Source organism: Ranitomeya variabilis, chromosome 2 (genome assembly GCF_051348905.1).
Source record: "Ranitomeya variabilis isolate aRanVar5 chromosome 2, aRanVar5.hap1, whole genome shotgun sequence".
In the NCBI taxonomy this organism is placed as follows: domain Eukaryota; kingdom Metazoa; phylum Chordata; class Amphibia; order Anura; family Dendrobatidae; genus Ranitomeya; species Ranitomeya variabilis.
This window is the reverse complement of record NC_135233.1, coordinates 92,503,056-92,528,227: the sequence shown is the minus strand read 5'-3', so window position 1 is coordinate 92,528,227 and position 25,172 is coordinate 92,503,056. Positions and strand designations below refer to the sequence as shown.

The 25,172-nt window shown below is 42.5% G+C and overlaps 1 protein-coding gene and 1 long non-coding RNA gene across 6 annotated transcripts in view; one reads left to right on the top strand and one right to left on the bottom strand.

Moving 5' to 3' along the window:
- EML6 (EMAP like 6) overlaps nucleotides 1-25,172 on the top strand; it is a 170,985-nt gene that overhangs the window by 58,970 nt on the left and 86,843 nt on the right. For all 5 annotated transcript variants that reach the window (XM_077282700.1, XM_077282703.1, XM_077282702.1 and 2 more), the window contains exons 7-14: nucleotides 1,892-2,093; nucleotides 3,499-3,636; nucleotides 4,817-5,073; nucleotides 5,854-6,066; nucleotides 10,554-10,721; nucleotides 12,674-12,780; nucleotides 20,404-20,522; nucleotides 22,152-22,338. In XM_077282700.1, coding sequence (XP_077138815.1) covers nucleotides 1,892-2,093; nucleotides 3,499-3,636; nucleotides 4,817-5,073; nucleotides 5,854-6,066; nucleotides 10,554-10,721; nucleotides 12,674-12,780; nucleotides 20,404-20,522; nucleotides 22,152-22,338 — 1,391 coding nt within the window. The remainder of the gene's footprint in view (nucleotides 1-1,891; nucleotides 2,094-3,498; nucleotides 3,637-4,816; nucleotides 5,074-5,853; nucleotides 6,067-10,553; nucleotides 10,722-12,673; nucleotides 12,781-20,403; nucleotides 20,523-22,151; nucleotides 22,339-25,172) is intronic.
- LOC143809135 (uncharacterized) lies at nucleotides 24,332-25,148 on the bottom strand. Its single transcript, XR_013222089.1, has 3 exons — nucleotides 25,060-25,148; nucleotides 24,623-24,669; nucleotides 24,332-24,455 (listed from the first exon to the last, which is right to left on the bottom strand). It is a non-coding gene; the product is annotated as an uncharacterized LOC143809135 (long non-coding RNA).

The window sequence follows — 25,172 nt, the reverse complement described above, 5'->3', positions numbered from 1 at the left end:
GGGTTTCAGCTCACTTCATCACATATTTGCAAATAAAAACCAGAATTCAAAAGCAAATATTAATTGAAATCTCTTCGGGACACTACTAAAGAGAAATAACATTTCTGCAAATAACAGCTGTGATATATTGGCATCATATCAGTAGCAAACAAAGTTTATAACCACATACAAATAACAGTTAAATAAATAGCACTGTGCAAAGCCAGGTAATTCTACTAGAATCTAGTTATTCCATAATATTTTGGGATTTGGAAAGGGGAATTAGTCTGCTCTGTGTAGCGCTATGTCCGGCGCCACTTTATGGTGTCCTCTTCTCCCTCCATCCAGGGACACCTACTTACTCACAGCCCCAGTCCTGTGGCGTGGTCCCTCGGTGTGACCCTCCTACTTCCTGATAGCGCACTTAGTACGCGCATTCCCCTGTTCTTTAAGGTGCAGTGCAAGCATAAGCTAAATGACCTCAGCTTGTTGCAGAGAGGCATTTAGTATAATGTAGTGCACCTCGATGGCTCCCAGACAGTGGCTGGGAGGCATCTTGTACAAAAGACTCCTTCAACCCTAGGGAGTCACCAAGCAGCGTGTAAAGTCATTAGTGAGTAAGGGGTACTACTAGCAAGTTGTGAGGTCCCCAGGTTCCTGTACGGCCAGTGTCCTGAAACTGTATCCCTGGTCATGGTGTGGCCAGTCTTGTATTTGAAGTCCCCTAGTCCCGGAGTGGTCATGCCTTAACCTCGTCCCCTGGTCCCTGAGCGGCCAGTGCCTGAACCTCTTCCCCTGATCCCGGAGCTACCTGTGCCTGAACCTCGTCCTCTGGACCTGGAGCAACCTGTCCCTGAACCTCTTCCCCTGGTCCCGGAGCGGCCTGTGTCTGAACCTCGTACTCTGGTCCCGGAGCAACCTGTGCCTTAACCTCGTCCCCTGGTCCCTGAGCGGCCAGTGCCTGAACCTCTTCCCCTGATCCCGGAGCTACCTGTGCCTGAACCTCTTCCCCTGATCCCGGAGCTACCTGTGCCTGAACCTCGTCCTCTGGAACCCGGAGCTACCTGTGCCTGAACCTCGTCCCCTGGTCTGTGAACAGCCAGTGCCTGAACATTGTTCCCTGGTCAGTGTGCTGCCAAAACCCTACTTACTAGACTGAATGGAGACCTAGCCCTAATCAGTGTCAGCATACCTGACCCCTGGGGTCAGCAGCTGCAGTACCGGGTTCTGCCCAGGAGTGGTACCTGGCGGCTACTTGCAGCCCAGTCTGTTGCCACCATCAGGAGCTCCAGTGAACACCAGGTAGCCACTTAGCTTCTCCCCTTCCTGGACAGGCCAGGTCCTGTGGGTCCACAAATCCACATGCGCCATGGTAGGGCATAACAGTTTTCTTAGCCATGCCAGCAACACTCTGAGTCTTCTCTAAGGATAGTAAGTGATAGATTAGTGACATAGACCTGTTGTCCCTTCCATACAGAATGAGTGGGAATTCCTAAATAAGAGGAGCATTGTATTAAACCTTTTGACCGCAGTGACCTGGAGCTTTCTTAGGTACCTATCCTTATTATATTGATTTTTGAAGCCTGAGCTTTGCTTCCTCTTGGTAAGTTGATTAGCCAAGGGTAACAAGAGCTGGCAATTCAGCAAAGTGCAAGTTATGGCATCAGCCTTGTCCTGAGTAGATCAAGTAAAGTAAAAAAAAGCTTAGACTAAAAGGTGGGAAGAGCAAATACGTGCTTACTGGCATACAGAAGGTCTCTTCTCTTATTAAGTCATTAGAATTACTTAGGTTCGGCCATATATTACTACTTGTTACAAATGGTAAGGCCTGATGCCGTCCTACTGACAGAGAAGGATTATTGCACTATTAAATCAGCTTGTAACTATTTGTTTCCTTATTCTGTGTATGCAGGCCTCTCTATCAGAAGTGTGTGCTGGAAAGGAGACAGAATTCTAGCCGGGACCCAGGATAGTGAAATCTTTGAAGTGATGGTGCGAGAACGGGATAAGCCCATGTTAGTAATGCAGGGCCATTGCGAGGGGGAGCTCTGGGCCCTTGCCATGCACCCGAAGAAACCTTTAGCAGTTACGGGAAGTGACGATCGATCTGTCAGGTATGTGGAAAATTTGATTTCTTATCTCAAACATATGAACTTCTGTCAGTGATTTAAATGCGAGAGATCAGATATGCTCTTAAAGGGAATCTGTCACTAGGTTTTTGCTACCCCATCTGAGGGCAGCATGCTGTAGAGACAGAGTCCCTGATTCCAGAAATGTGTCTCATACTTTACTTGCTGGGTGCTGCAGTTTTGATTAAAAACTGTTTAATGTGCTGCAGATCTGCCATTTCTGTAAATGTTGATCCCTGTATAACCCCGCCCACACCACTGATTGGCTGCTTTCTGTGTACACTGTGCAAAAGCAGAAAAGCTGCCAATCAGTGGTGGGGGTGGGGTTATACAGAGCTCATGAATATGGAGGACTACCTGGCAGCAGGTTTGTTAGTCCTTTAGGGATAATTTCTTGCTGATAAAGCAGTGACCTTATCAAAACTACAGCAAGCAGCACAGTAAGTGTCACATTACTGTAATCATGGTCTCTGGCTCAATTGTGCTGCTCTCCGATTAGGTGGCAAAAACTTGGTTGATAAAGGCAAACATTTAAGAATTCATATTTAAAATGTTTTTCAAGATCCAAAAATACCAGTTATATTGATAGAACGGCCAGTGCTACTGCTCCCATGTTCTTCATTGTTTTTTGCTGCAATGGTCACAGGTTCTCCGCCCACCTGATTGGCTGCAGCGGTTGTTACATAGGTAGGAAGCATCTGACCACTGCATGGCCAACAAGAGCAGTGTCATTAAAGCCATAAAATAAATAAGAGGTAAATCTAGGCTAGGTTCTTTTATCATTTTATTTCCGCCCGTTAGGCATATTATTCTTAATCCTAGAAGGTCCCTTTAAGATTGTAAGGCGACTTCTATCACTTCATAGATCAGTGACACTTCTGGTCACATGATTTTTTATGGCATTTCTTAAGATGACCATGGAACCACCCAACACCAAGAGCTAATAGCCCGAAATTCTGCAATGTGATTACTTCTGTGTCTGATGACGTTGCCGCAGGGAAAGCTGTAGGCCACAAGGTAGCCATGCACATTATAGATAGCTGTCAGCCAAGCAGCCGTTCAGCCAACAGCTATGTCTCCCGACGCCTCCATACACGGGAACACTCGGCTCGTCTGAGCATGCCTGTCTTGTGTATGAGAAGGCCGCAGTCTGAGTCCTCTAGTAGCAAAATATCACACTGTCAACCAGAAAGAATGAAATTCGGGAGGCCGGATCCTTCTCTCCCCAACATCATCTGTTGTGGTAGAGTCTTGAGACCTAGTTGGTCTGTCGATCCCTCTGAAATCAATGCGTTCTGCCGAGTTTGCCTAATGTGTATGGTGGCCATTAGTCTACTGCTTTCATTATGATTTATAACATGGTATGACTTTTGTTGTTCCTTGGCCCTAGGTTATGGAGTCTCGCAGACCATGCATTAATAGCTCGATGCAATATGGAGGAAGCTGTGCGGAGTTTGGCCTTTAGTCCAGATGGATCGCAGCTTGCCCTGGGGATGAAGGATGGTTCATTCACTGTACTAAGGGTTAGGTATGAGATGTTTCTATGTAATTATTTATTTGCTAAGAGGATGACATATTTTCTGTTTGGAATCCTCTTATTATACATTGTTACCATGAATGTTATCCTAGATGAGAGTTTATTAATATATCGGAAATGAAGGGGATCAATTTAAGGGAACCTAGACCTTAGAGTGGGACACTTTTATATCATCTTTAGCAAGCTATCAAACCACTTTATTAGGTGAATAGAAGTAATCTGTAAAAACTGTAACGAGAGGCATCTCCACAAAAAAATTGCAATAAAATGCAATCGAAATGCTGTATCTATCCCAAAATAGTTTCATTAAAAACATCAGGTCACCATGCAAAAAAAAAAACAAGTACTCACACAGCTCCATCGCCCGAAAATAAAAATGTTACGGGTTTTGGAAAAATGGCGACTCAAGCCAAATCTTTTATTAATTACTAATTTTTTTACTAACTTCTGAATTTTTTCCACCACTTATATAAAAACAAAAATATAAGTTTGGTATTGTCATAATCATGCTGACCCAGACAATCATATCTCTAAGTATTTTATACTGCAGTATGAACACTGAAAAAATAAAGCCTTATAATCAGTTGTGGAATTGCGGGTGTTTTTTTCTCAATTTCACTTAATTTGGACCTTTTTTCCCATCTTCCAGTACACTGTATGGTAAACTGCATGGTGTCATTCAAAAATACAACTAGTCCCACAAAAAAAAGTCGTCATATGGCTTTATCAGATCTTCTCTTGGAAAAAGTGGAGGTAAAGATGAAAGATGAAAAGAAATAAGCTTTGATAAATCGGGGCCTCAGTCTTTTCTTTGTAGGTGTTTTCTATTTATGATCCTTTTCTTTTTTTTTTACTTAAAAAACTACATAAAAAAGCCTGAACCTGGAAACCTGGCCTCAGATTCTTACCTGAAAGCATAAAAAACAAAATTCCACTAAAAACATTTGTAATTGTTTACTAACAAACAGTGGGCATGTAAGCTTTCACCCTTCATTGTTTCTTTTTTATTTATTATTTAATTGGAAGGTTTTTCACTTTGTATCTTTCACATTGTGGGAAGTATTAATAATATAGCATTGCATCTCTAAATTGATTTTATCTCCCAAAAAGGGAACATTACTGAACTGTCTTACTTGGCATTAAAAAAGCGAATTTGAATGTGGTTTTGCAGGGATATGACAGAAGTGGTTCACATCAAGGACAGGAAAGAAGTTATTCATGAAATGAAGTTTTCTCCGGATGGGTCCTATCTTGCTGTGGGCTCTAATGATGGCCTTGTGGATGTGTATGCAGTTGCACAGCGATACAAAAAAATTGGGGAATGCAATAAATCTTCCAGTTTTATAACCCACCTTGATTGGGCTGTGGATAGCAAGTACCTGCAAACTAATGATGGAGCCGGAGAAAGATTGTTTTATAAGATGCCATGTGAGTATTCATGGAAAGCACTGATAAGGGTTCATCTGTTGCATATGAAGGGCTCCTACTATGCAGCATCCAAATCCAGAGTAAGGGGGGCACTATGCTACAGTTCACCTGGCATCCAACTGAAATGGACGTTTAGGAAAAGTTGCAGTAAATAAAAAATCCTGTGGCAGCAGTCGTTAGGTTTAGGTGACTGATGTACATAACGTCATCTTCAATGGTGTGACATCCTGTCCTTGAGTCTTTTGATTCTGCAACCAATCAGTATCGCCAGCGTTTAGCTGACTGATGGACAGGATTTCATCACTTCTGGATCTTGGGAGACCACTGGAGGGTTAGTGCTGTAGTGTCGGAGAATTCGAGTGTTTAGTTATTGCTACTAGAGTAAGGCCGGGATCACACATGCGAGAAATACGGCCGAGTCTCACATGTTAATACCCGGCATTGCCGCCATCACTCAGGAGCAGAGTGTGCAGCTCCATGTATTGCTATGCGGCCGCACGCTCCGCTCCTGAGTGATGGCGGCAATGCCGGGTATTAACATGCAAGACTCGGCCGTGTTTCTCGCATGTGTTGTCCCGGCCTTACACTTACAATGAGCCCTACACTATGACATGTCCTAGAAAACCCTGATACAGTAATCCATCAGGAGATCTTGAAAACAGTTGACCTCTCTTTGTATTATGCAATGACTAAGCTAGTGTAGAAGACTTATGGCTATATGTACGCTAGGACTATATAGCCACGTACGTGCCCTTCTGACCCATTATTCATGCATTACAGCTGGGAAGCATCTCACAAACAAAGATGAAATTAAAGGCATACATTGGTTTTCTTGGACGTGTGTGGTTGGACCAGAAGTCAATGGAATATGGCCAAAATATACCGACCTTACTGACATCAATTCAGTAGATGCCAATTTCAGTAGCACAGCGTTGGTGACTGGAGATGATTTTGGGCTAGTAAAATTATTCAGGTTCCCTAGCCTTAAAAAAGGTAAGCTGGTTCCTTAATGTTTTCATTTATATGACGTACCAATGCCTAAATTCTGTAACTATCAGCTGGCGGACAGGAATTGTGCAGGGAAGCCGACGTGGTTAAAGAGGACCTGTCACGTCTCCTGTATGGTGTGTTTTAATAAGCGCTCACCTATGACAAATGTGGATCATCTCTTCTCAAAGTTTGGCATTGTAACTGATCTATGTTGTGCTGTTCCCCTGTAGTTCCAACTATAAATGGATGAATAAATTGATAGTTGAGTGTCACCAGTTGAGGGTTCGTCATTCAATAAATGGTTGACTCGATAAAGCTGGCATGTTTTCTCAATTGAAAACCCAATATGACCCAGTGCTAGTAAAGAATTATCTCCTGGGAGAAGAAATGATCGGGCAGTCAATGACTGGCTGGTCTTACTGAAATTGGTAGGTTTGGCCAACATTAATCTAATGTGCATGGCCACCTTAACCCCTTCTAGATATCCACCATACATGTACAATGAATGCCTCTTATGCATGTAGGGAGAGAGCTCAGGAGCCAAGCACGCAACATAGATCGCAGGTGTCGCCTGTGTTACACAGCCTAACTGTGATAGCACCAGTCAATGACAGGTTCATTTAAGTGGTTCTATCTGGGGTAGGTCTCTGTTCCATTGCCCATCCTAACCCGTGACTGATTTGGCATTCTTCATACATGTATGGTGGATATCTAGAAGTGGTTGAGGTGGCCATACACTTTAGATTGCCTGCCAAGCCATACCAATTTCAGTAACACCAGCCAGTCATTTAATGCCTGATCATTTCGTCTCCCAGGAGATAATTCATCACTAGCATTGGCTGATATTTGGTTTCCAATTGAGAAGACATATGAGCTAGGCTGTGTAACACAGATGACACCTTGGATGTATAGCTTGAGCTCCTGAGCCCTGTCCCTATATGCATAATTGGCTGAGTAGTTTGCCATGAGATTCGTCACTGCCATCTTGGTACTCCTATGAAGCCCAATGCTTTTTAAAAAAAATGAAAATTGGCCTTGGCAAGAACCGGTTAAGATATATTACATCAGTGCAAATCGGTTGCAAAAGTGTTCACTTCCTTTATCAGTAGTCTAATTGCAAATGGGACATTTTCCCTCTTTCTGCTGTTTGTGGCTCTGAAATGAGCGAAGAATCTTTGTTCCTATTTACAGAATGCTTTAGCCTTTTTAAATCATCCACCAGTGGAAATTGAACACAAACACTGGCAACAAGAGTGTGCGTTATTACTATTCTGCCTTCTTTACTCTTTGCAGTCCACCTGAATTTATCATCATTCATTTTTTAAAACCGTAATTGAAACATCCCCTGAAGCTCCCCTTGGGCATATGAAAGAATTATGTCAGATCAATGGATTTCTGTGTGTACTGATATGGATTAGCCTGATTTAGAAGGCGTAGGCCGTGTCTTCCTCCACCTTTAGGGTGATGTATAATAGATGGTGTTCATACAGTACTTACTATATATTAAGCTGCTGCAGTCAGTGCACACGAGCATTAGATCTGCGAGTCTCATACAAAGAGCATTTCTCATAGTGAACGTGATCATTTTGCCACTTGGGAACAGATTGATCTCAATTTAGCATACAAGTTTTAAATATTTATGCAATGAGCGGAAAGGAAGTTTCTGCTTTTCTAGAATTCAGTAATGTTTGCTGAAGATGAAGCCGTCAATGAATAAAATAACAGTGGTGCTTTGGGTCTGTTAAATAATGCACTTGAGCTTTCTCATCCCATTTATGAATGTAGACACACATTGCATTTAGGTTTCATGGCGTGACTGCAGAACAACCAAACCCATGTACAAATCAAAAACACCCATGGGTTGCTGAATGATACTAATATTTTATGTACACGGGCTTTAAAAAGAAATCTAAAATGTAAGTGTTCCTCTAAGGCAGGGCTTCTCAATTTTGTTATATTGGGACTTCGCCAGACTGACTAATGTGATGCTTGAACCTTACCAGAAAGACCGAGGTCATGTCTGGGCCTCAGTACATGTGGGGGCAGTCTGTGCTAAAGTTAAAAATATTGCCTAATTTACCTTTCATTTGTCCTCTGAATTTTATATAACATTATAAGAAATTCAAAATGGATGAGTTTTGTTGCCAAACTTTTTTGCATCCTTAAATTACTTCTGTAAAAGCACCAACAACTGGGCGACCCCTCACCGGTGGAGGTCGCATCATAGTTTCAGAAGCATCAATCTTAGCCAATTATCCAGATCTTGGCTTTTAAAAAATTAATTACTGTAAGTAAACTGATTAGGCAACACTGGCACGTCCACTGTTTCTTGCCTGATGTAGTGTATATACATTAGGCCTAAGTAATATTCCTCTGAAAACTTATACGTAATGAAATGATGAATTAATTTTCTCTAATCCACACTGCCGTTGACAAATAGGCTGGTCATAAGCATTAGTTATATGATGGCTATCTCTCCCGATCCTCCATACGCATGTACACTCAATGGACAATTATGTCCCTTGAGAATACAGGATTTTTATATGCTAAAATCCAACAGTCTGATCCTTCTCTTCCCTTCATACATTCAATAACTGTATCAGTGACAGGTTGTCACATCTTGACCAGCACCTTCTTCTGCGACACCTTCTTCTGTCACCAGGCGCCACCATATTTATTCTGTGGGCGGCATGGGTGACAGAAGAGACGTTGAACCCGAAGCTCTGGACGGTGCATTCTGTGTCCAGCAGTTTCGATTTGGATGGCTGGGACCTGCAGTGCTGTTTGATAGCACGGCTATGTTTGCGGTTTAGCTGGAGTTATCAGCTCCCTTCTCCAGCCAATTGGGACTGACACACCCTATTTAAGCTTCCACTTTACTGCTGGAAGCTGCCAGATATGGTCTTGTGCTTCTCTGGTTCAGTCCTGTCTACTTATCTCCTTGTTGTGATCATTGTTCCCTGTTTTGACCTCTGCATAAATTTATGACTCTTCTTACGGATTTTGTACTTTTCCTGCCCTTTTGGTTCTGACGGGGCTACCTGTCCTCTCCTTCCAGCCTGCACCACTGAACAGCAGCTTACACCATGGCCCCAGCCCACGGCCCCCTGTTTAAGTCCAGATCCTGTATATAGGTTAAAGGATGAAGGCCAGGGCAGACCCTGGGATCTGGTAAGCGGAGTGGCTTGTGCTAAGCCTGTCCATGGTAGCCATTTTAGAGCTGACAGGTAACCACTGACAGAATGTCCTTTCATAGGTGTTGACATCTCTCTATTAGTATCCAGTTACCATATGGATTCTTCTCCGAAGTGTATTGACAATACATGTCAGGAGCATTGCAGGGAAACTCTAGGGCAACAATAGATAAAGGACAGATGGGTATGGCCCTTACAGCATTCTTCAATACTTATCAGCTTACAACAAACACTAGACTAATTCTAACAAAGGGCTCGCCTCCACAATAAGTTGTGAAATCTTCGTCGAGGCTCCTTAGCTAGCAACATTGGATTTGAGCATCCTGAACTGTTGCAAAGTTTTTCTGAATACCCCTTATTCAAGCTTGTTCTTTCAGGTTTCCTCTGAGTTTAAAACACTTCTACCACTAAAAACATCGTAATAAACAATATAACAAAATTTACATTTTACTATGAGCACAGATCTAGTCACTGCACAACTTTCACTACTGTTGACTGATATGAGTAAGGCTGGCCATAAACAATAAAAAAACTGTTGGCTGAACAATGCTTTGGCCAATTGTTCGGGTGACAGCCATCTTATCCAACTCTCCAATACACAAAAGCACTTGCTACTGTGCTCTCTATGACAGAGCCGCCAATTGACACATCGGCCAACAGATTAACTCAGGTAGAACCGTGTAATGGCAGTCCGAAATTGGACATGCGTAATTGACATTTATACCTACGATTAGTCAGCCGGCACCGCATTCACATGTGCAGTATTTGGTCAGTATTTTACATCAGTATTTGTAGCCAAAACCAGGAGTGGAACAATTAGAGGAAAAGTATAATAGAAACTCGTCACCACTTCTGCATTTATCGCCCACTCCTGGATTTGGCTTACAAATACTGATGTAAAATACTTAATGTGTGAACATGGCGTTTGACCTTTGACAAAACCTATCGATAGTGACGGGTTCAGCCAACAGTTGTCTAATGTATATGGAGATCTTAAGTCACCCTTTTGCATTTTTGTTGGCCATGGCAAGCTGTATTAATTTTATGATGTTTTCACTGAGAAGTGTGTTTTAATAAGAGAACATTAAAGGTTAAGCTTTAAAGTGTCTTTGGGCTGTATCTATATCTAGGTAAGTAAAATGAATGACCTGCCAAAACTATCAACTAATTAAAATGCAGAAATCTAATGAACAATAGCCAGTGGAGCTTTTTTGTGTCTTTAAGTTGTGGAATAGCTGGGAACTTGGTTGAGTTGACTATTTTTGTAATGGCTCTGATTGCCTTCTATTATTTAAGGAGCCAAGTTTCGGAAATATGTTGGCCATTCTGCACACGTCACTAATGTCCGCTGGTCCAATGACTTCCAGTGGATTTTGAGCACCGGTGGAGCTGACCACTCAGTTTTTCAGTGGAGATTGATTCCTGAAGGAATGGCGAATGGCATCATTGAAACTCCACCTCAAGGTAAGTGTGATGGTTCCTTTGCAATCATCAGAAAGGATGTGATAATATCTTAGGGTTATGTTAGGCACCAGGGAATAAAATCAGACAGTGAGCTATCAATCAAGCTAAAATGGCTAAAAATGGTGGGAGGGTAAATAACCTAGGGAGGTAGTGGTAGTCACACACAGAGCACTTAACACATGAATGAAAACACTATTTTCTCAAAAATGCAGCAACATATAGAAGCTATACAGTGGCATGTAAAAGTTTGGGCATACCCGGTCAAAATTACTGTTATTGTGAACATTTAAGAAAGTTAGAGATAAAATGATCTCTAAATGGCCTAAAGTTACTGTAAAGATGACACCTTTCCTTTGTATTTTAGGCAAAAAAACCCACAAATATATATATTAGTCAGCTTCTACTTACTCATCATTTGCTTAACTCAAAAACCGACTATAAAGGCCTTAAAGTAAAATATTGCCCCATTACGATTTGTTCAAACAATGTAACCTTCACGTCTGATATACTGTATTCATTCTTACAGGGATCATTTGATTTTCTGAGAATCCTGTCAATCCCCTGACTTTAATAGTAAATAACATGATTATGGTATATGATGAAGGGATTACATTAAAATGGATTTTGCTGACAAGTCACAAAGTGAAAATGAGGAGACGGCAGGATATTGATATCTAGTTACTGCAAAGCGTGGCTTATAGATTGGGGCTAGTTAATGATCAATGTAGAATATGAGTAGAAGGGTCTTGTAGTCCTTGGAGGGTCAGCTATAGTATGTTTAATAACTACGTGTAATCTAGTGCATAGTAACCTCCCACAGCCTCATATACCTCCGTGCATTGTTATGTCATACAGGTGCTTCTCACAAAATTAGAATATCTTCAAAAAGTTAATGTATTTCAGTTTCAATACAAAAAGGGAATCTCATATATTATATAGAGTTATTACAAACAGAGTGATCTATTTCAAGTGTTTATTTCTGTTAATGTTGATGATTATGGCTTACAGCCAATGAAAACCCAAAAGTCATTATCTCAGTAAATTAGAATACTTTATAACACCAGCTTGAAAAATGATTTTAAAATCTGAAATGTTGGCCTACTGAAATGTATGTTCAGTAAATGGACTCAATACTTGGTTGGGGCTCCATTTGCATCAGTTACTGCATCAATGCGGCATGGCATGGAGGAGATCAGCCTGTGGCACTGCTGAGGTGTTATGGAAGCCCAGGTTGCTTTGATAGCAGCATTCAGCTCGTCTTCATTGTTGGGTCCGGTGTCTCTCATCTTCCTCTTGACAATGCCCCATAGATTCTCACATGATTGCATCCATGTGCTGATTTTTCACGGACTTGTATGGGTATTTTTGATCCGATCCACGGGCAGCATGTATCAGGCACTGGCTGTACGATCTCAGCCACGTATGTTTGACTCTGAAATTCTGCTGCGTTTCAGAGAAAAAATTATTCGAAAAGCCGCCGGGCGGCACTGGAGACTAGTCAGGGAGGTAGGTCTCTGGCGGCTTCTCCCCACCCGCTGCCCTGGATTGACAGGTCTCTGCCTATGTGCTCTTGTAGGGAGAGATCAGTAAGTCATTCACAGCGAGCGTGGAGAGGCTGCCGGGGATCCCCTTGTCCTAGTAGTTTCCAATGCTTTTCAGTCCCCTACGCCTTTTAAAGTATGTTTTCCTCTGAAACGCCGCAGCATTTGAGTCAAACATACCTGGGTGAGATGACACTGCCAGTGCCTGATACATGCTGCCAGCGGAGTGAGCACCATGATCAGCTGTCAGGTTCACTTTAAGTAAGAAAAAATAAGGTGACCATGTTCTTTAAGTAGATTTAGAGTATAACACATTATAGAGGATTATAACAAACGGATACACAATACTATCGAGCATTATAGAGGTTTATAATGTATATATCTAATAGTTTGTTTCTCTTGTTTTGTTAGAAGGCAACATTGATTCCTGTAGTGAAGAGTCGGATTCAGATGTATCAGATGTACCAGAACTAGACTCTGATATCGAGCAGGAGACACAAATCAATTATGATCGCCAGGTCAGTACAAAGGTGCAAGAAATGACAAATGGTCGGTTTACAGACGTAATGATTTTACTTATACACGGATGGATACGTTTGATATCATTATAATAGCAATTTGTGCAGTGTACCGCAGCAGGATCTGCATGGACAGAAATAACACAAGGGATTTTTATTAGGATTTTTGCTTTTCATTTGTGCCATAATTTGATCAGTAGTGGATTGTGGGGCATATTTATTAAGCTAAATGCGCCAGATAATTTGCTCTAAAAAATAACCTGTCTTTAATGACTTGTACCATCTTAGCTGTTGAATAGGAGTAAGGAAAGTGGTTACCCAAAAAAGCCAAAAATGTGCTAAAATCCTGGCACAAATTTCCAACTCAAATAAAGCCAACTAATAGGTGGTGTACACCTACGCTAAATTTATTGCACAGCAACGAACAGTGATAAATTTTAAGACTGTCTAATCAAAGGGTTCATATAAACGATCGCAGATTACTGTTATTATTCGTTCACTGCACATCTGAAGATCTGTGTAAACAGGCTGTGTAAACAAGCAGCTGATTGGCGGGCGTTTAGTGCCGCCAGTCAGTTCGTGTAAATGGACATTACGTTTGCACTGTTTAAGATATAGCACTTAACATGAGGTCTAATTAGACAGTATCAATAAATATACTATGCTGTGTTATAGGGTTATTCAGAAAATGTTTACATATACTTCCCCTAAGGATGCTTCTCTAGGCTCTATTTACCCATCAGATGCCATTGGAACTGTCCTGTAGTTCTAGCGCTCCCGGTCGATCATATGCAGTGCAGTCTCTCTCAGCTTGCATCCTGCCAGCATCGCTGTGTCCAAGGATATGTCTAGAATGCAGCTTCTACTGTAAGGGATGGAAAGGTGTGAATCCTGTTTCATTACATTGTAGCAACTCATATCATGGAGCAGCGGTATCATGGTAACAAAGAGGAGCGATGTACTGCAGGATGGGGTGTATACAGGGGGCTGAGAGGAGAGATATAGTGCAGGAGGGGCCTCTGTATAATGGGGCTGAGAGGAGAGATATAGTGCAGGAGGGGCCTCTGTATAATGGGGCTGAGAGGAGAGATATAGTGCAGGAGGGGCCTCTGTATAATGGGGCTGAGAGGAGAGATATAGTGCAGGAGGGGCCTCTGTATAATGGGGCTGAGAGGAGAGATATAGTGCAGGAGGGGCCTCTGTATAATGGGGCTGAGAGGATAGATATAGTGCAGGAGGGGCCTCTGTATAATGGGGCTGAGAGGATAGATATAGTGCAAGAGGGGACTCTGTATAATGGGGCTGAGAGGAGAGATATAGTGCAGAAGGGGGGACTCTGTATAATGTGGGTGAGAGGAGAGATATAGTGCAGGAGGGGCCTCTGTATAATGTGGGTGAGAGGAGAGATATAGTGCAGGAGGGGCCTCTGTATAATGGGGCTGAGAGGAGAGATATAGTGCAAGAGGGGCCTCTGTATAATGGGGCTGAGAGGAGAGATATAGTGCAAGAGGGGCCTCTGTATAATGGGGCTGAGAGGATAGATATAGTGCAGGAGGGGCCTCTGTATAATGTGGGTGAGAGGAGAGAGATATAGTGCAAGAGGGGACTCTGTATAATGGGGCTGAGAGGATAGATATAGTGCAGAAGGGGGGACTCTGTATAATGTGGGTGAGAGGAGAGATATAGTGCAAGAGGGGACTCTGTATAATGGGGCTGAGAGGAGAGATATAGTGCAGAAGGGGGCACTCTGTATAATGGGGCTGAGAGGAGAGATATAGTGCAAGAGGGGACTCTGTATAATGGGGCTGAGAGGAGAGATATAGTGCAGAAGGGGGGACTCTGTATAATGGGCCTGAGAGGAGAGATATAGTGCAGGAGGGGCCTCTGTATAATGGGGCTGAGAGGAGAGATATAGTGCAGGTGGGGCCTCTGTATAATGGGGCTGAGAGGATAGATATAGTGCAGAAGGGGGGACTCTGTATAATGTGGGTGAGAGGAGAGATATAGTGCAAGAGGGGACTCTGTATAATGGGGCTGAGAGGAGAGATATAGTGCAGAAGGGGGGACTCTGTATAATGGGGCTGAGAGGAGAGATATAGTGCAGGAGGGGCCTCTGTATAATGGGGCTGAGAGGAGAGATATAGTGCAGGAGGGGCCTCTGTATAATGGGGCTGAGAGGATAGATATAGTGCAGAAGGGGGGACTCTGTATAATGTGGGTGAGAGGAGAGATATAGTGCAAGAGGGGACTCTGTATAATGGGGCTGAGAGGAGATATATAGTGCAGAAGGGGGGACTCTGTATAATGGGGCTGAGAGGAGAGATATAGTGCTGAAGGGGGGACTCTGTATAATGGGGCTGAGAGGAGAGATATAGTGCAGGAGGGGCCTCTGTATAATGGGGCTGAGAGGAGAGATATAGTGCAGGAGGGGCCTCTGTATAATGGGGCTGAGAGGAGAGATATAGTGCAGGAGGGGCCTCTGTATAATGGGGCTGAGAGGAGAGATATAGTGCAGGAGGGTCCTCTGTATAATGGGGCTGAGAGGAGAGATATAGTGCAGGAGGGGCCTCTGTATAATGGGGCTGAGAGGAGAGATATAGTGCAGAAGGGGGACTCTGTATAATGGGGGTGAGAGGAGAGATATAGTGCAGAAGGGGGGACTCTGTATAATGGGGCTGAGAGGAAAGATATAGTGCAGAAGGTGGGACTCTGTATAATGGGGCTGAGAAGAGAGATATAGTGCAGAAGGGGGGACTCTGTATAATGGGGCTGAGAGGAGAGATATAGTGCAGGAGGGGCCTCTATATTGGGGCTGAGAGGAGAGATATAGTGCAGGAGGGGCCTCTGTATAATGGGGCTGAGATGAGAGATATAGTGCAGAAGGGGGGACTCTGTATAATGGGGCTGAGAGGAGAGATATAGTGCAAGAGGGGACTCTGTATAATGGGGCTGAGAGGATAGATATAGTGCAGAAGGGGGGACTCTGTATAATGTGGGTGAGAGGAGAGACATAGTGCAAGAGGGGACTCTGTATAATGGGGCTGAGAGGAGAGATATAGTGCAGAAGGGGCCTCTGTATAATGGGGCTGAGAGGAGAGATATAGTGCAGGAGGGGACTCTGTATAATGGGGCTGAGAGGAGAGATATAGTGCAGAAGGTGGGACTCTGTATAATGGGGCTGAGAGGAGAGATATAGTGCAGGAGGGGCCTCTGTATAATGGGGCTGAGAGGAGAGATATAGTGCAGGAGGGGCCTCTGTATAATGGGGCTGAGAGGAGAGATATAGTGCAGAAGGGGGGACTCTGTATAATGGGGGTGAGAGGAGAGATATAGTGCAGAAGGGGGGGACTCTGTATAATGGGGCTGAGAGGAGAGATATAGTGCAGAAGGGGGACTCTGTATAATGGGGGTGAGTGGAGAGATATAGTGCAGGAGGGGACTCTGTATAATGGGGCTGAGAGGAGAGATATAGTGCAGAAGGGGGACTCTGTATAATGGGGGTGAGTGGAGAGATATAGTGCAGGAGGGGACTCTGTATAATGGGGCTGAGAGGAGAGATGTACTGCAGGAGGGGCCTTTGTATAATGGGGCTGAGAGGAGAGATATAGTGCAGGAGGAGACTCTGTATAATGGGGCTGAGAGGAGAGATGTACTGCCGGAGGGGCCTTTGTATAATGGGGCTGAGAGGCGAGATATAGTGCAGAAGGGGCCTCTGTATAATGGGGCTGAGAGGAGAGATATAGTGCAGAAGGGGACTCTGTATAATGGGGCTGTGGGGAGAGATATACTGCAGGAGGGGCCTCTGTATAATGGGGTTGAGAGGCGAGATGTACTGCAGAATAGAGATGTATACTGGGGGCTATGAGGAGAAATATACTGCAGTAGGGGGCTCTGTATAATGGGGCTAAGAGGAGAGATATACTGCAAAATAGTTCTTGGTGTACAAGGGCTGAGCTAGTTAAGTCAAGCTGTGTTTGTTGAATGCTGCTGAGAGACCAGTGATATGAAACTGCAAATTATGCTGTTTTGATGCATATGGCAGAAGACTGTCTTCTGTCATATGAATTATTCAATCTGCATTTGTAGTTTCACAAATCTGATCTGTCAGCAGTAGGCAGAAAACACAGCTATGCACTGCCGTTGTGGGGGAGAGTTGAGCTCTGCTAATAACCAGCTAATGATTTAAAGCCACACCGCAGCTATACTGATGTAGATGACAGAAGATAAAATTGGTCAGGCAGGGTGCAGTACAGGAGCTATTTACCTACTGACACAGGGTTAATCTGTAGGTTTAAAACCATGTGTGCCTTCTTTACTGGAAGCGTGGTTACAGAGAGAAGATGTATTTATATTGAGTGTGGCTGTAATCTCTCCCAGGCACATTGATGGACAGTCTGTTCTGAACATACATGCTGCAGAGCAGGCTGTCAATCAAAGTGGTAGGGAGTGATTATAGCTACTTCCAGTAAGGAAAGCAGGAAGCCATGAGATTTTAACCCTATGTAAGCAGGCAAATAGCTTTTTGGACATGACAGGTTCCATTTAAAGGGGTTATCCAGGATCTGTATATTAATGGCTTTTTCTTAGGGAAGGTTATCAATATCTGGTCAATGTGGATCCAACACTCGTCACACCAGTAGTATGCACCCACCAATCCCGTGATGGCCCATACACTTCAGTGGGAGCTGATCCACAGAATCTTAAAAATGTCCACAGTGTAAATAGTGATGCTGTTGCAGCTCTATGTACTTTTCACTTTTGCCAAAGGATCTACTAACATCTATCTGGTGGGGGTGCCAGATGTCGGTATCTGATATTGATGACCTCTCCTGAGGATAAGCCATCACTATGTAAATCCTAGAGAACCCCTTTAATAGTGGGTCACAGTGCTCTTGCAGTGCTTATAGTCCCTGATGACAGAGCAGACACTGCCTTCCTCCTCTTCCTCCTCCTTCACACATTGACTGAAATGCATTATGCATGAGAATGCCGCCAGTGGAGCTGGTAATGTGCTATTGACATAACTAATTTTCTATAATAATCCCTTCCAGCTGGTGGGCCTTCAGGCATTTGTTGGAATGGGGGGACAAGAAGGGAAGGGATTTGTGCCTGTTATTTGTCACATTTTTACTTGCTTTGCTACTTAGCTAGCAAAATGCAATAAAAATTAATAAAATAATCTCCTTAGTGCGGCCTCAGCCTTTAGGCTTGCATCTTCATATGCAGAATATTGATAAACTGTATTATTATTTTTTTTTACCCTGAAGGCTTTTTCATATTTTTTTTTCTCGTACATACATTAAACAGAATATAATATGAGACAAAGCGTGAAATAATAGTAGATTTGTTTTGTATTTTTACATTTGAGGTGCAAAGTTATTCAACAACTGTGTCAGCAATGGGAAAAAGTAATTACTCCCTTCGACTTCAATGGTTCATTAACCAGATTATTATATAGGTCTCTCAGACCTGATGAGACTGGTGTCTTTGCTTTGATAAAGCATGTTAGAATGACTTCATAACCCTATTAATAAAATAAGCTAAAGAGTGAGAAAGCTCATGAATCCAAGCCAGGGCTGGATATACCATTGGTACAACTTGTGCAACCGCCCAGGGGACCCACTGCCACCTTCCACGATTTAAGCAGCTTCTGTTGCAACCCATAAAGGGGTGCATTATGATGAACTATTGGGCTCATAAACTATTTTTGCACAGGAACCTCCTTCTGTTTGTGTCTGCCCCCTGGTCCAGGAATACACAGTCTCTCACTCTCCCATTCTGACTGACAGCTGCAGCTTGCACTGAGCAATGTGAGATCTCAGCAGCAGCAGTGAGGAGGGACACTGAGGAACTGTCAATCAGTTTTGGTGGGTGGAGATTGAAGTCAAACTTTCACAAAGGATTATGCAGCCATTCTGATATGTATTATCACATTAAGTACACTAGTCTCATCAGGTCTAAAGTACATGTTAAAGTATTCAATTTATATGATTAAATCTGGTAACCTATCTGCTTTGATTCCTGACTACACTACCTTTAGTCGGCAATGATAGTATTACATTGATGGCTTTGATACTGTTTTTATTGCAGTTCATACATTGCAGGTCATTAAACAATTATACCACGCCACAAGTATCTGCTATAAGAAGCTAAACAATTCATTTTCTCAATGGCTTTGTAATATTTTAACACAAACTCATTTGTATGGAGGACAAAGGAATGACTGTATCCGTAATAGCAGTGCCTGTCGATAATGACATTTGTTTTCTCCTCCCTGCCGGCACTTCATTCTTTATATATTCTGAGCCTGCGTCTGTATTTCTGGCAATAACTGATGGAAACATTCAGCATTTTAATTAGAGTGAAAGCTTGGTTTTCTTTTACTCTGCAGAAATCAGCCGTTCATAACAGCAGTGTCAGCTCATTAATGTATGCTCTGCCTAAAACTGACAGGAAGACTGTACAATGCGCACTAATGGCGGAATGGACTGCAGATGCCTACCTGGAGTAGAGCTGGCGCATTTCACATTCTGTACCAGTTCACTTCCTCATCATGATCTTACTGACTGTCCGATCACCAAGTCACCACTTCTTGTTGTTGTCTTATTCCTGATCTCCTGAATATTTTTTTTTCTTTTAGTCCGCCATACAGTTTTAATGGATTTTTTTTATTTAGTGGTGCTTTTTATGGTCTTTACAAGTGGGCATAACTCACAGATTCCCTGGAGATGTGTCTTTTGGCTTCTCTGCATTATCACCCTGTGAAAAGCATGCCCGCTGGAAAAAAAAGTAGAGAACGGACTAGGGAGCAATAGGAATAAAATAAATTCACAAATTGGCCACTTTTGACCTACTGACAGATCCTCCTTGACAGATTTTAATGGAGTCCTCCAACATATGGGTTAGCGGGTTCAAAATGGCAAAAAATGTAAATGGATCAGCTCACGGGATATCTGATAAACGTGATAGCATTAGGTGCCTCGCTGCAGGGACCCCCACTAATCACATGGACAGGGGTCCCAGTCCCACATTCTGAGCTGTGATGGATGTGCACTAATGCTCCATTCAATGTCTATAGGACTGACGGAGAAAGCTGAAACTCCTCTAGAGTATTCAACTGGACCCTCGTTCTGGAGATCGTGGGGGTCCCAGCAGATGGCACCTAGCTATCTTACAATTATCACCTATGCTTTGGACTATTTATGTGCTATTTTGATCCTGCTGAGCCATTTGTTGGAAGAATACCCCCATATTAGAGATTGGTGGGGGTCCGAGTAGCAGGTGCATTTATCGCCTATCCTGTGGATGGGTAATAAAGTCTTTTTTTTTTCTCCTAACCACTTTAATACATAATACACCAGTATCTCATGTCACATCTCGTCATCGCAGGGATAATGTTTAGTCCATGACTACACGACGTCACTATAAAACGACATACAACCATTTTGGCCATTGACCCCAAAGGGCTTTTGCATTGTGATTACTTTGAATTTCTGATCACTTTATATTATTGAGATGCAGAAACGCTCTGAAGGATTCAAATAATTTCCTGGTGACGCCGGTCGTAATCCAGATGAGTAAGACGTGTTTGATGTGTTAGGAGGATTACTCTCTCGCCTTCAGGTTTACAAAGAAGATCTACCTCAGCTCAAGCAGCAAAATAAAGAAAAGCAAAACTCATTGCCTTCACTTAAAAGAGAAAAAGCCCCAGAAGAAAGTTTGAAGCTGAAATTTGTACACGGGTACGTCTGCGAGTTGTCGTTATGTAATATCACGTTATTGTTATTGGTAATATGGTTGGCACTGTGACTGAGCCACTCTTGCTGACGGTTTGGGGTTTAGGGACATCGTTGCGGCTGGACCGGCGCCTTGTTCCTGACTGTACAATGAATGGTCAGAGTCTGTTCACTTTGCCTAATGTACATGTTAATTTCCTGAAACAGTGGGAAATTAGAATTTAAAAAATCCCCAGTGGCCAGTGTGAAATTTGCATGAATTCCAATGTTTCGATTCTTAATAAGGATTGTGATTTTAAAAAATGGCCAAAAATGTATAAAAAAAATAAATAAATGTAAGTCTGATTTAAGCAGTAAGTCATTTTCTAATAACAAATTCCCTTCAATGATGTGGTTGAACCATGAGAAGTAGTATTACACCCAGATGCTACAGCCACAAATGAAGAACATGAATCAAGGTGGTGGCATCAGTTACCAATAGAAACTAACAGCACAAGGTAGCTGAGATAGTTTTCTCAAAACTTAAACTCGTCATAGTTTGGAGAGTCTTGGAATACGCTTTGACTAGAGGGGTACTTGCTTTAGGCACTATTAATCTATGTACCCAATAAAGTACAAATAAAGCAATCCTCCATTGTACTCCAGAGCAGTCAATCACTGGATTAATGAATTACGTATCGCTGCCCGACAGATGAATTTAGGTTTGTATTGATCATGGTACCGATTCATAAAGATTGGCAATTTTCTTGATGAGGGACATTCCTGATTTAGGAAGAGGTGCACGCCTCTTCAGGAATCCGGTGCATCTGACGAGTGGTAGGCGCCACTCCACAAATCTTACCCCAGTACATGACTTTAGTAAGATTTCTGGCATAAGTTTCCACCACAGCTTTTCGTGAATTGGATGAGCTGTGGTGTCACGTACCGTACCCCTTTGCCCATTTTGTTTTAGATGGGAGAAAATGGCGTTAAAACGGCAAAAGTCACGCTAGTCCGATGTGCTCCAAACCTTTGTGACTTTACAAAGCAATTTACAAAATCCTGGTGAAATTACTTTGATGAATCAGGGCCCATGTGTCAAAATATGTAGTAGCAAGTGGAAAGGTTAAAGGATCTGGGAATGTTTAGCTTGCAACAAAGAAGGCTAAGAGGAGATCAGCAAATATCTGAGGGGATTTCACAGTGTAGAGGGATCATCCTTATTCTCATTTGCACATGGAAATACGAGACCCAATGGAATGAAGCTGAAAGGGAGAAGATACAGATTAGATATTAGAAAAACCTTTTGACAGTGAGGGTGATCAATGAGTGGAACAGGCTGCCACGAGAGGTGGTGAGTTCTCCATCAATGGAAGTCTTCAAACAGAGGCTGGACAGACATCAGGCTGAGATGGTTTAGTGAATCCTGCATTGAGCAGAGGGTTGGACATGAGGACACTGGAGGTCCCTTCCAACTTTAACATTCAAAATTCAAAAAGAAGTTTAATAATCTGTTGTTTTATGTTTTGGGCTTTTGCTCCTAAGTTTCACAATGAGAACAAAGATTAAATACTATAATTGACTTCATCCTTTCAGATTTTTTTTAATAACATAATATATTGTATATGAAGGTATTTTTTTTTTTTTTTGCTCCAGCTACAGAGGCTATGACTGTAGGAACAACCTGTTCTACACGCAGACTGGCGAGGTGGTGTACCATGTGGCAGCAGTGGCCGTGGTTTATAATAGACTGCAGCATTCCCAAAGATTGTACCTGGGTCACGATGATGACATCCTCAGTCTGGCCATACATCCGGTGAAAGATTACGTAGCCACTGGCCAGGTAACGTAAAGGCTTTCACACTTTTTATAACTGTATTTATCTTTCTTTCATCCGTAAAGTTCATCAGTAGCACACATTTCTCTGTAGATGTTTAGAATGGTGTAACTATATCTAAGCTCATATCTTTCTCCCGTACAGTAATACTGTGGTGCTCATGGATGGTCTCTTAAGGGAACCGGTGAAATGTTGTGCACACTAATGGAAGGTCCTGGCGTAGCAATGAGATTGTGCCTGTTGTGCTCCCACCACGCGACTGCTCACCACAGCAGCAATCACCCACTGTGGTTTGGTGATTGTTTAGTAGGCAGTCACGTGAATTTGAAGGAGAACAGCTGTCTCTCTCACAAATCCATGCCGCGAATTGTAATTGCCGCACAGTTTTGCTGGGAAAAAACAGCTGTTCTCCTTCAAAATTACGTAATTGCTTATTAAACAGTCACCTAAATGCTGAGCTTAATTGCCGCTGCAGTTTGCTGGCGTGTTATAGCTGCACCACGGGTGTGAGCTGGCTGCTCTGTCTGGCCTTACGCAAAGAAGTCTGAGGAAATCAATACAAAAATTTACTCCAGCAGGTGCACGTAAGCTGAACAATGTGTGCACACAAACTGATGTGGCTTCACCTGTATCAGATGTGCAAGTGTCACTGGGTTTGTCTCATTTTCGTAAATGGTTAAAATTTGCAAAGAACTTGTAAAAAGAATCAACTTTGCAATTTACATCTTATTAAAATTCCTCTCTGTTCTCAAGAACGGTGGAATTATTTATTTTATAGTTTACAGCTCATTGGCTAGTTTACCGGCCACCACTGCAGACTATCAGAGGTGGCTGGATTCCTAGACAACAGGCTTGTGCTTGTAAGCTACATCATCGAGAAACAAGGAAGCTTTATGCCAATAAAACCAAATATATTTTATTAATCAAAAAACAATTAAAAACCTTACAAGTTGTATGTCAATCAATGGGAATACATATGCAGAATATGCTGTCTGCCCCAGAAATACACCACCATATACCTATAAATGATCAAGTGACCAAAAATGCCTATACAAAAAAGTTTAGAGAGACCATAATATTGCTAGAACAACATTCTCATATATAATGAGAAGATGAGGCACCCAAAAATACCATCAGAAATTATTTTTTTTTTCATATATACATGTGTAAACTAATATATAGTCACCTTATAGAAAGTATGCACATACAGTGTAAAAGGAGCAAGCCAAGTGGACAAATAAGTAGTCTAAACTCCTAAATAAACATATATTATGCTGATCGTTTTAAATAGTGAAAAGGTGCGAGAAAATGTAGTGTGTATTTATGGAAGTGCTTTATATTAGGCCTGGTCTAAGTGATTGTACTTGTAAGCTGTTTGCTGTATGAAGGATCTGGCCGTCTTCTCCGGTGCTGCATAGGCCAAGCTGTCTCTTCTAGTAGCATTCGATAGCGTGCAGTTCGGGCTCCCACTGTCAGTCCTCACTAGCGTTTTCTAGGAAGCCGGGAGGCAGAGGGACTGTGAGCTGTTGAAGAAAGCACATGAGACAACCCCTTTAAAGGAGGGAAACGGCCATGAGCATGTGGTGTATTGTGATCGGATACGGAATAGGATCATGGATGACCATTTGGACCCTAAGCAATACATCATATTTAATAAAACCTGGGTCCACTGAGTTCTGTTTTTTGTAGACTACCCTGTTTTATTATACGTGACTTTAATTGAATGGTCAGAAATGTTATCGTTACCATCAAACCGTGGACTTTGTCACCAATGTCTGACATGTCATACACGTGTAAACTTAGAGCATTCACTGAGTACATGACTGATGCCAGACTACTGGTCCGGGATAGATTTGGGTTACCAAAATGTCAATAATCCATTGTGTATGGACTGTGAATATAGGGACACCTGTCCTAGGTGTATCAGTCATACAGAAATACACGACACGCCACAAAGATAAAAAATCTCTCACAAGTAGGTAAATACTGAAAAGGTACACATCCTTGACTTGAGACTTGAGTCTTCGGCACTGTTAACCAGTAACGTACCTGTACTGTAAAACAGTGAATGTGAGAGCAGAGTCGCCCTGACGCGTGGAATCGTCTGCACTACACCACGTGCTCTTTGTAAAATGTGGAAAACAAACAAAAAAAAATGGATTTACAATTTTTTCTTTCATCTTCACTCAAAGCATTTCACTAATACGCTCAAAGGCCAGGAAACAAAATAGATGTTCTGTATATGGTGTTTTGCAAAATATTTCCTAACATAATAAAAATGTCTACTTACTATTTCATTGCTTAAATCATCTTGCATCTGTCATCAGATTTGGGAGTCTGTTATAGAACAAATGAATAATTAATTAAAGGGACTCTGTCAGCACAGGATGACTGTTCATAACAAGTACTGGCACTCGGTGCTATATGGCAGGGCTAATCATTTATATACACCTTACCACTTGCTTGTTTTCCATCTGTCTACCCCCCCTTTCTTTAATTGACAGCTCTGGCTTTATAGAGCAAGAGAAGGTCCAAGTAGGTAGGGAGGTGCACTTAAATATTTGGCCCCGCCATAGTGCACTGAGCGCCTCTACTTGGTTTCAACAGTTATTATGTCACGACTATGTTGTCGGGTGTCCTGGGACCAGAGGTTCTTTCCTTGTCCCTAATGCTAGGGGCGCATTCGCTCGGATTGCTTCTGATGGTGAAGACGCCGGGGCCACGTACCTTGACTTAACTCCTGAATCTGCCTTCAGTCTGTACCCTTCCTCCACCCAGGGAATAGGGGAGCAGTAGTATGCCATAGTACACCAACCTGACAAACAAGGTAATACGAACAG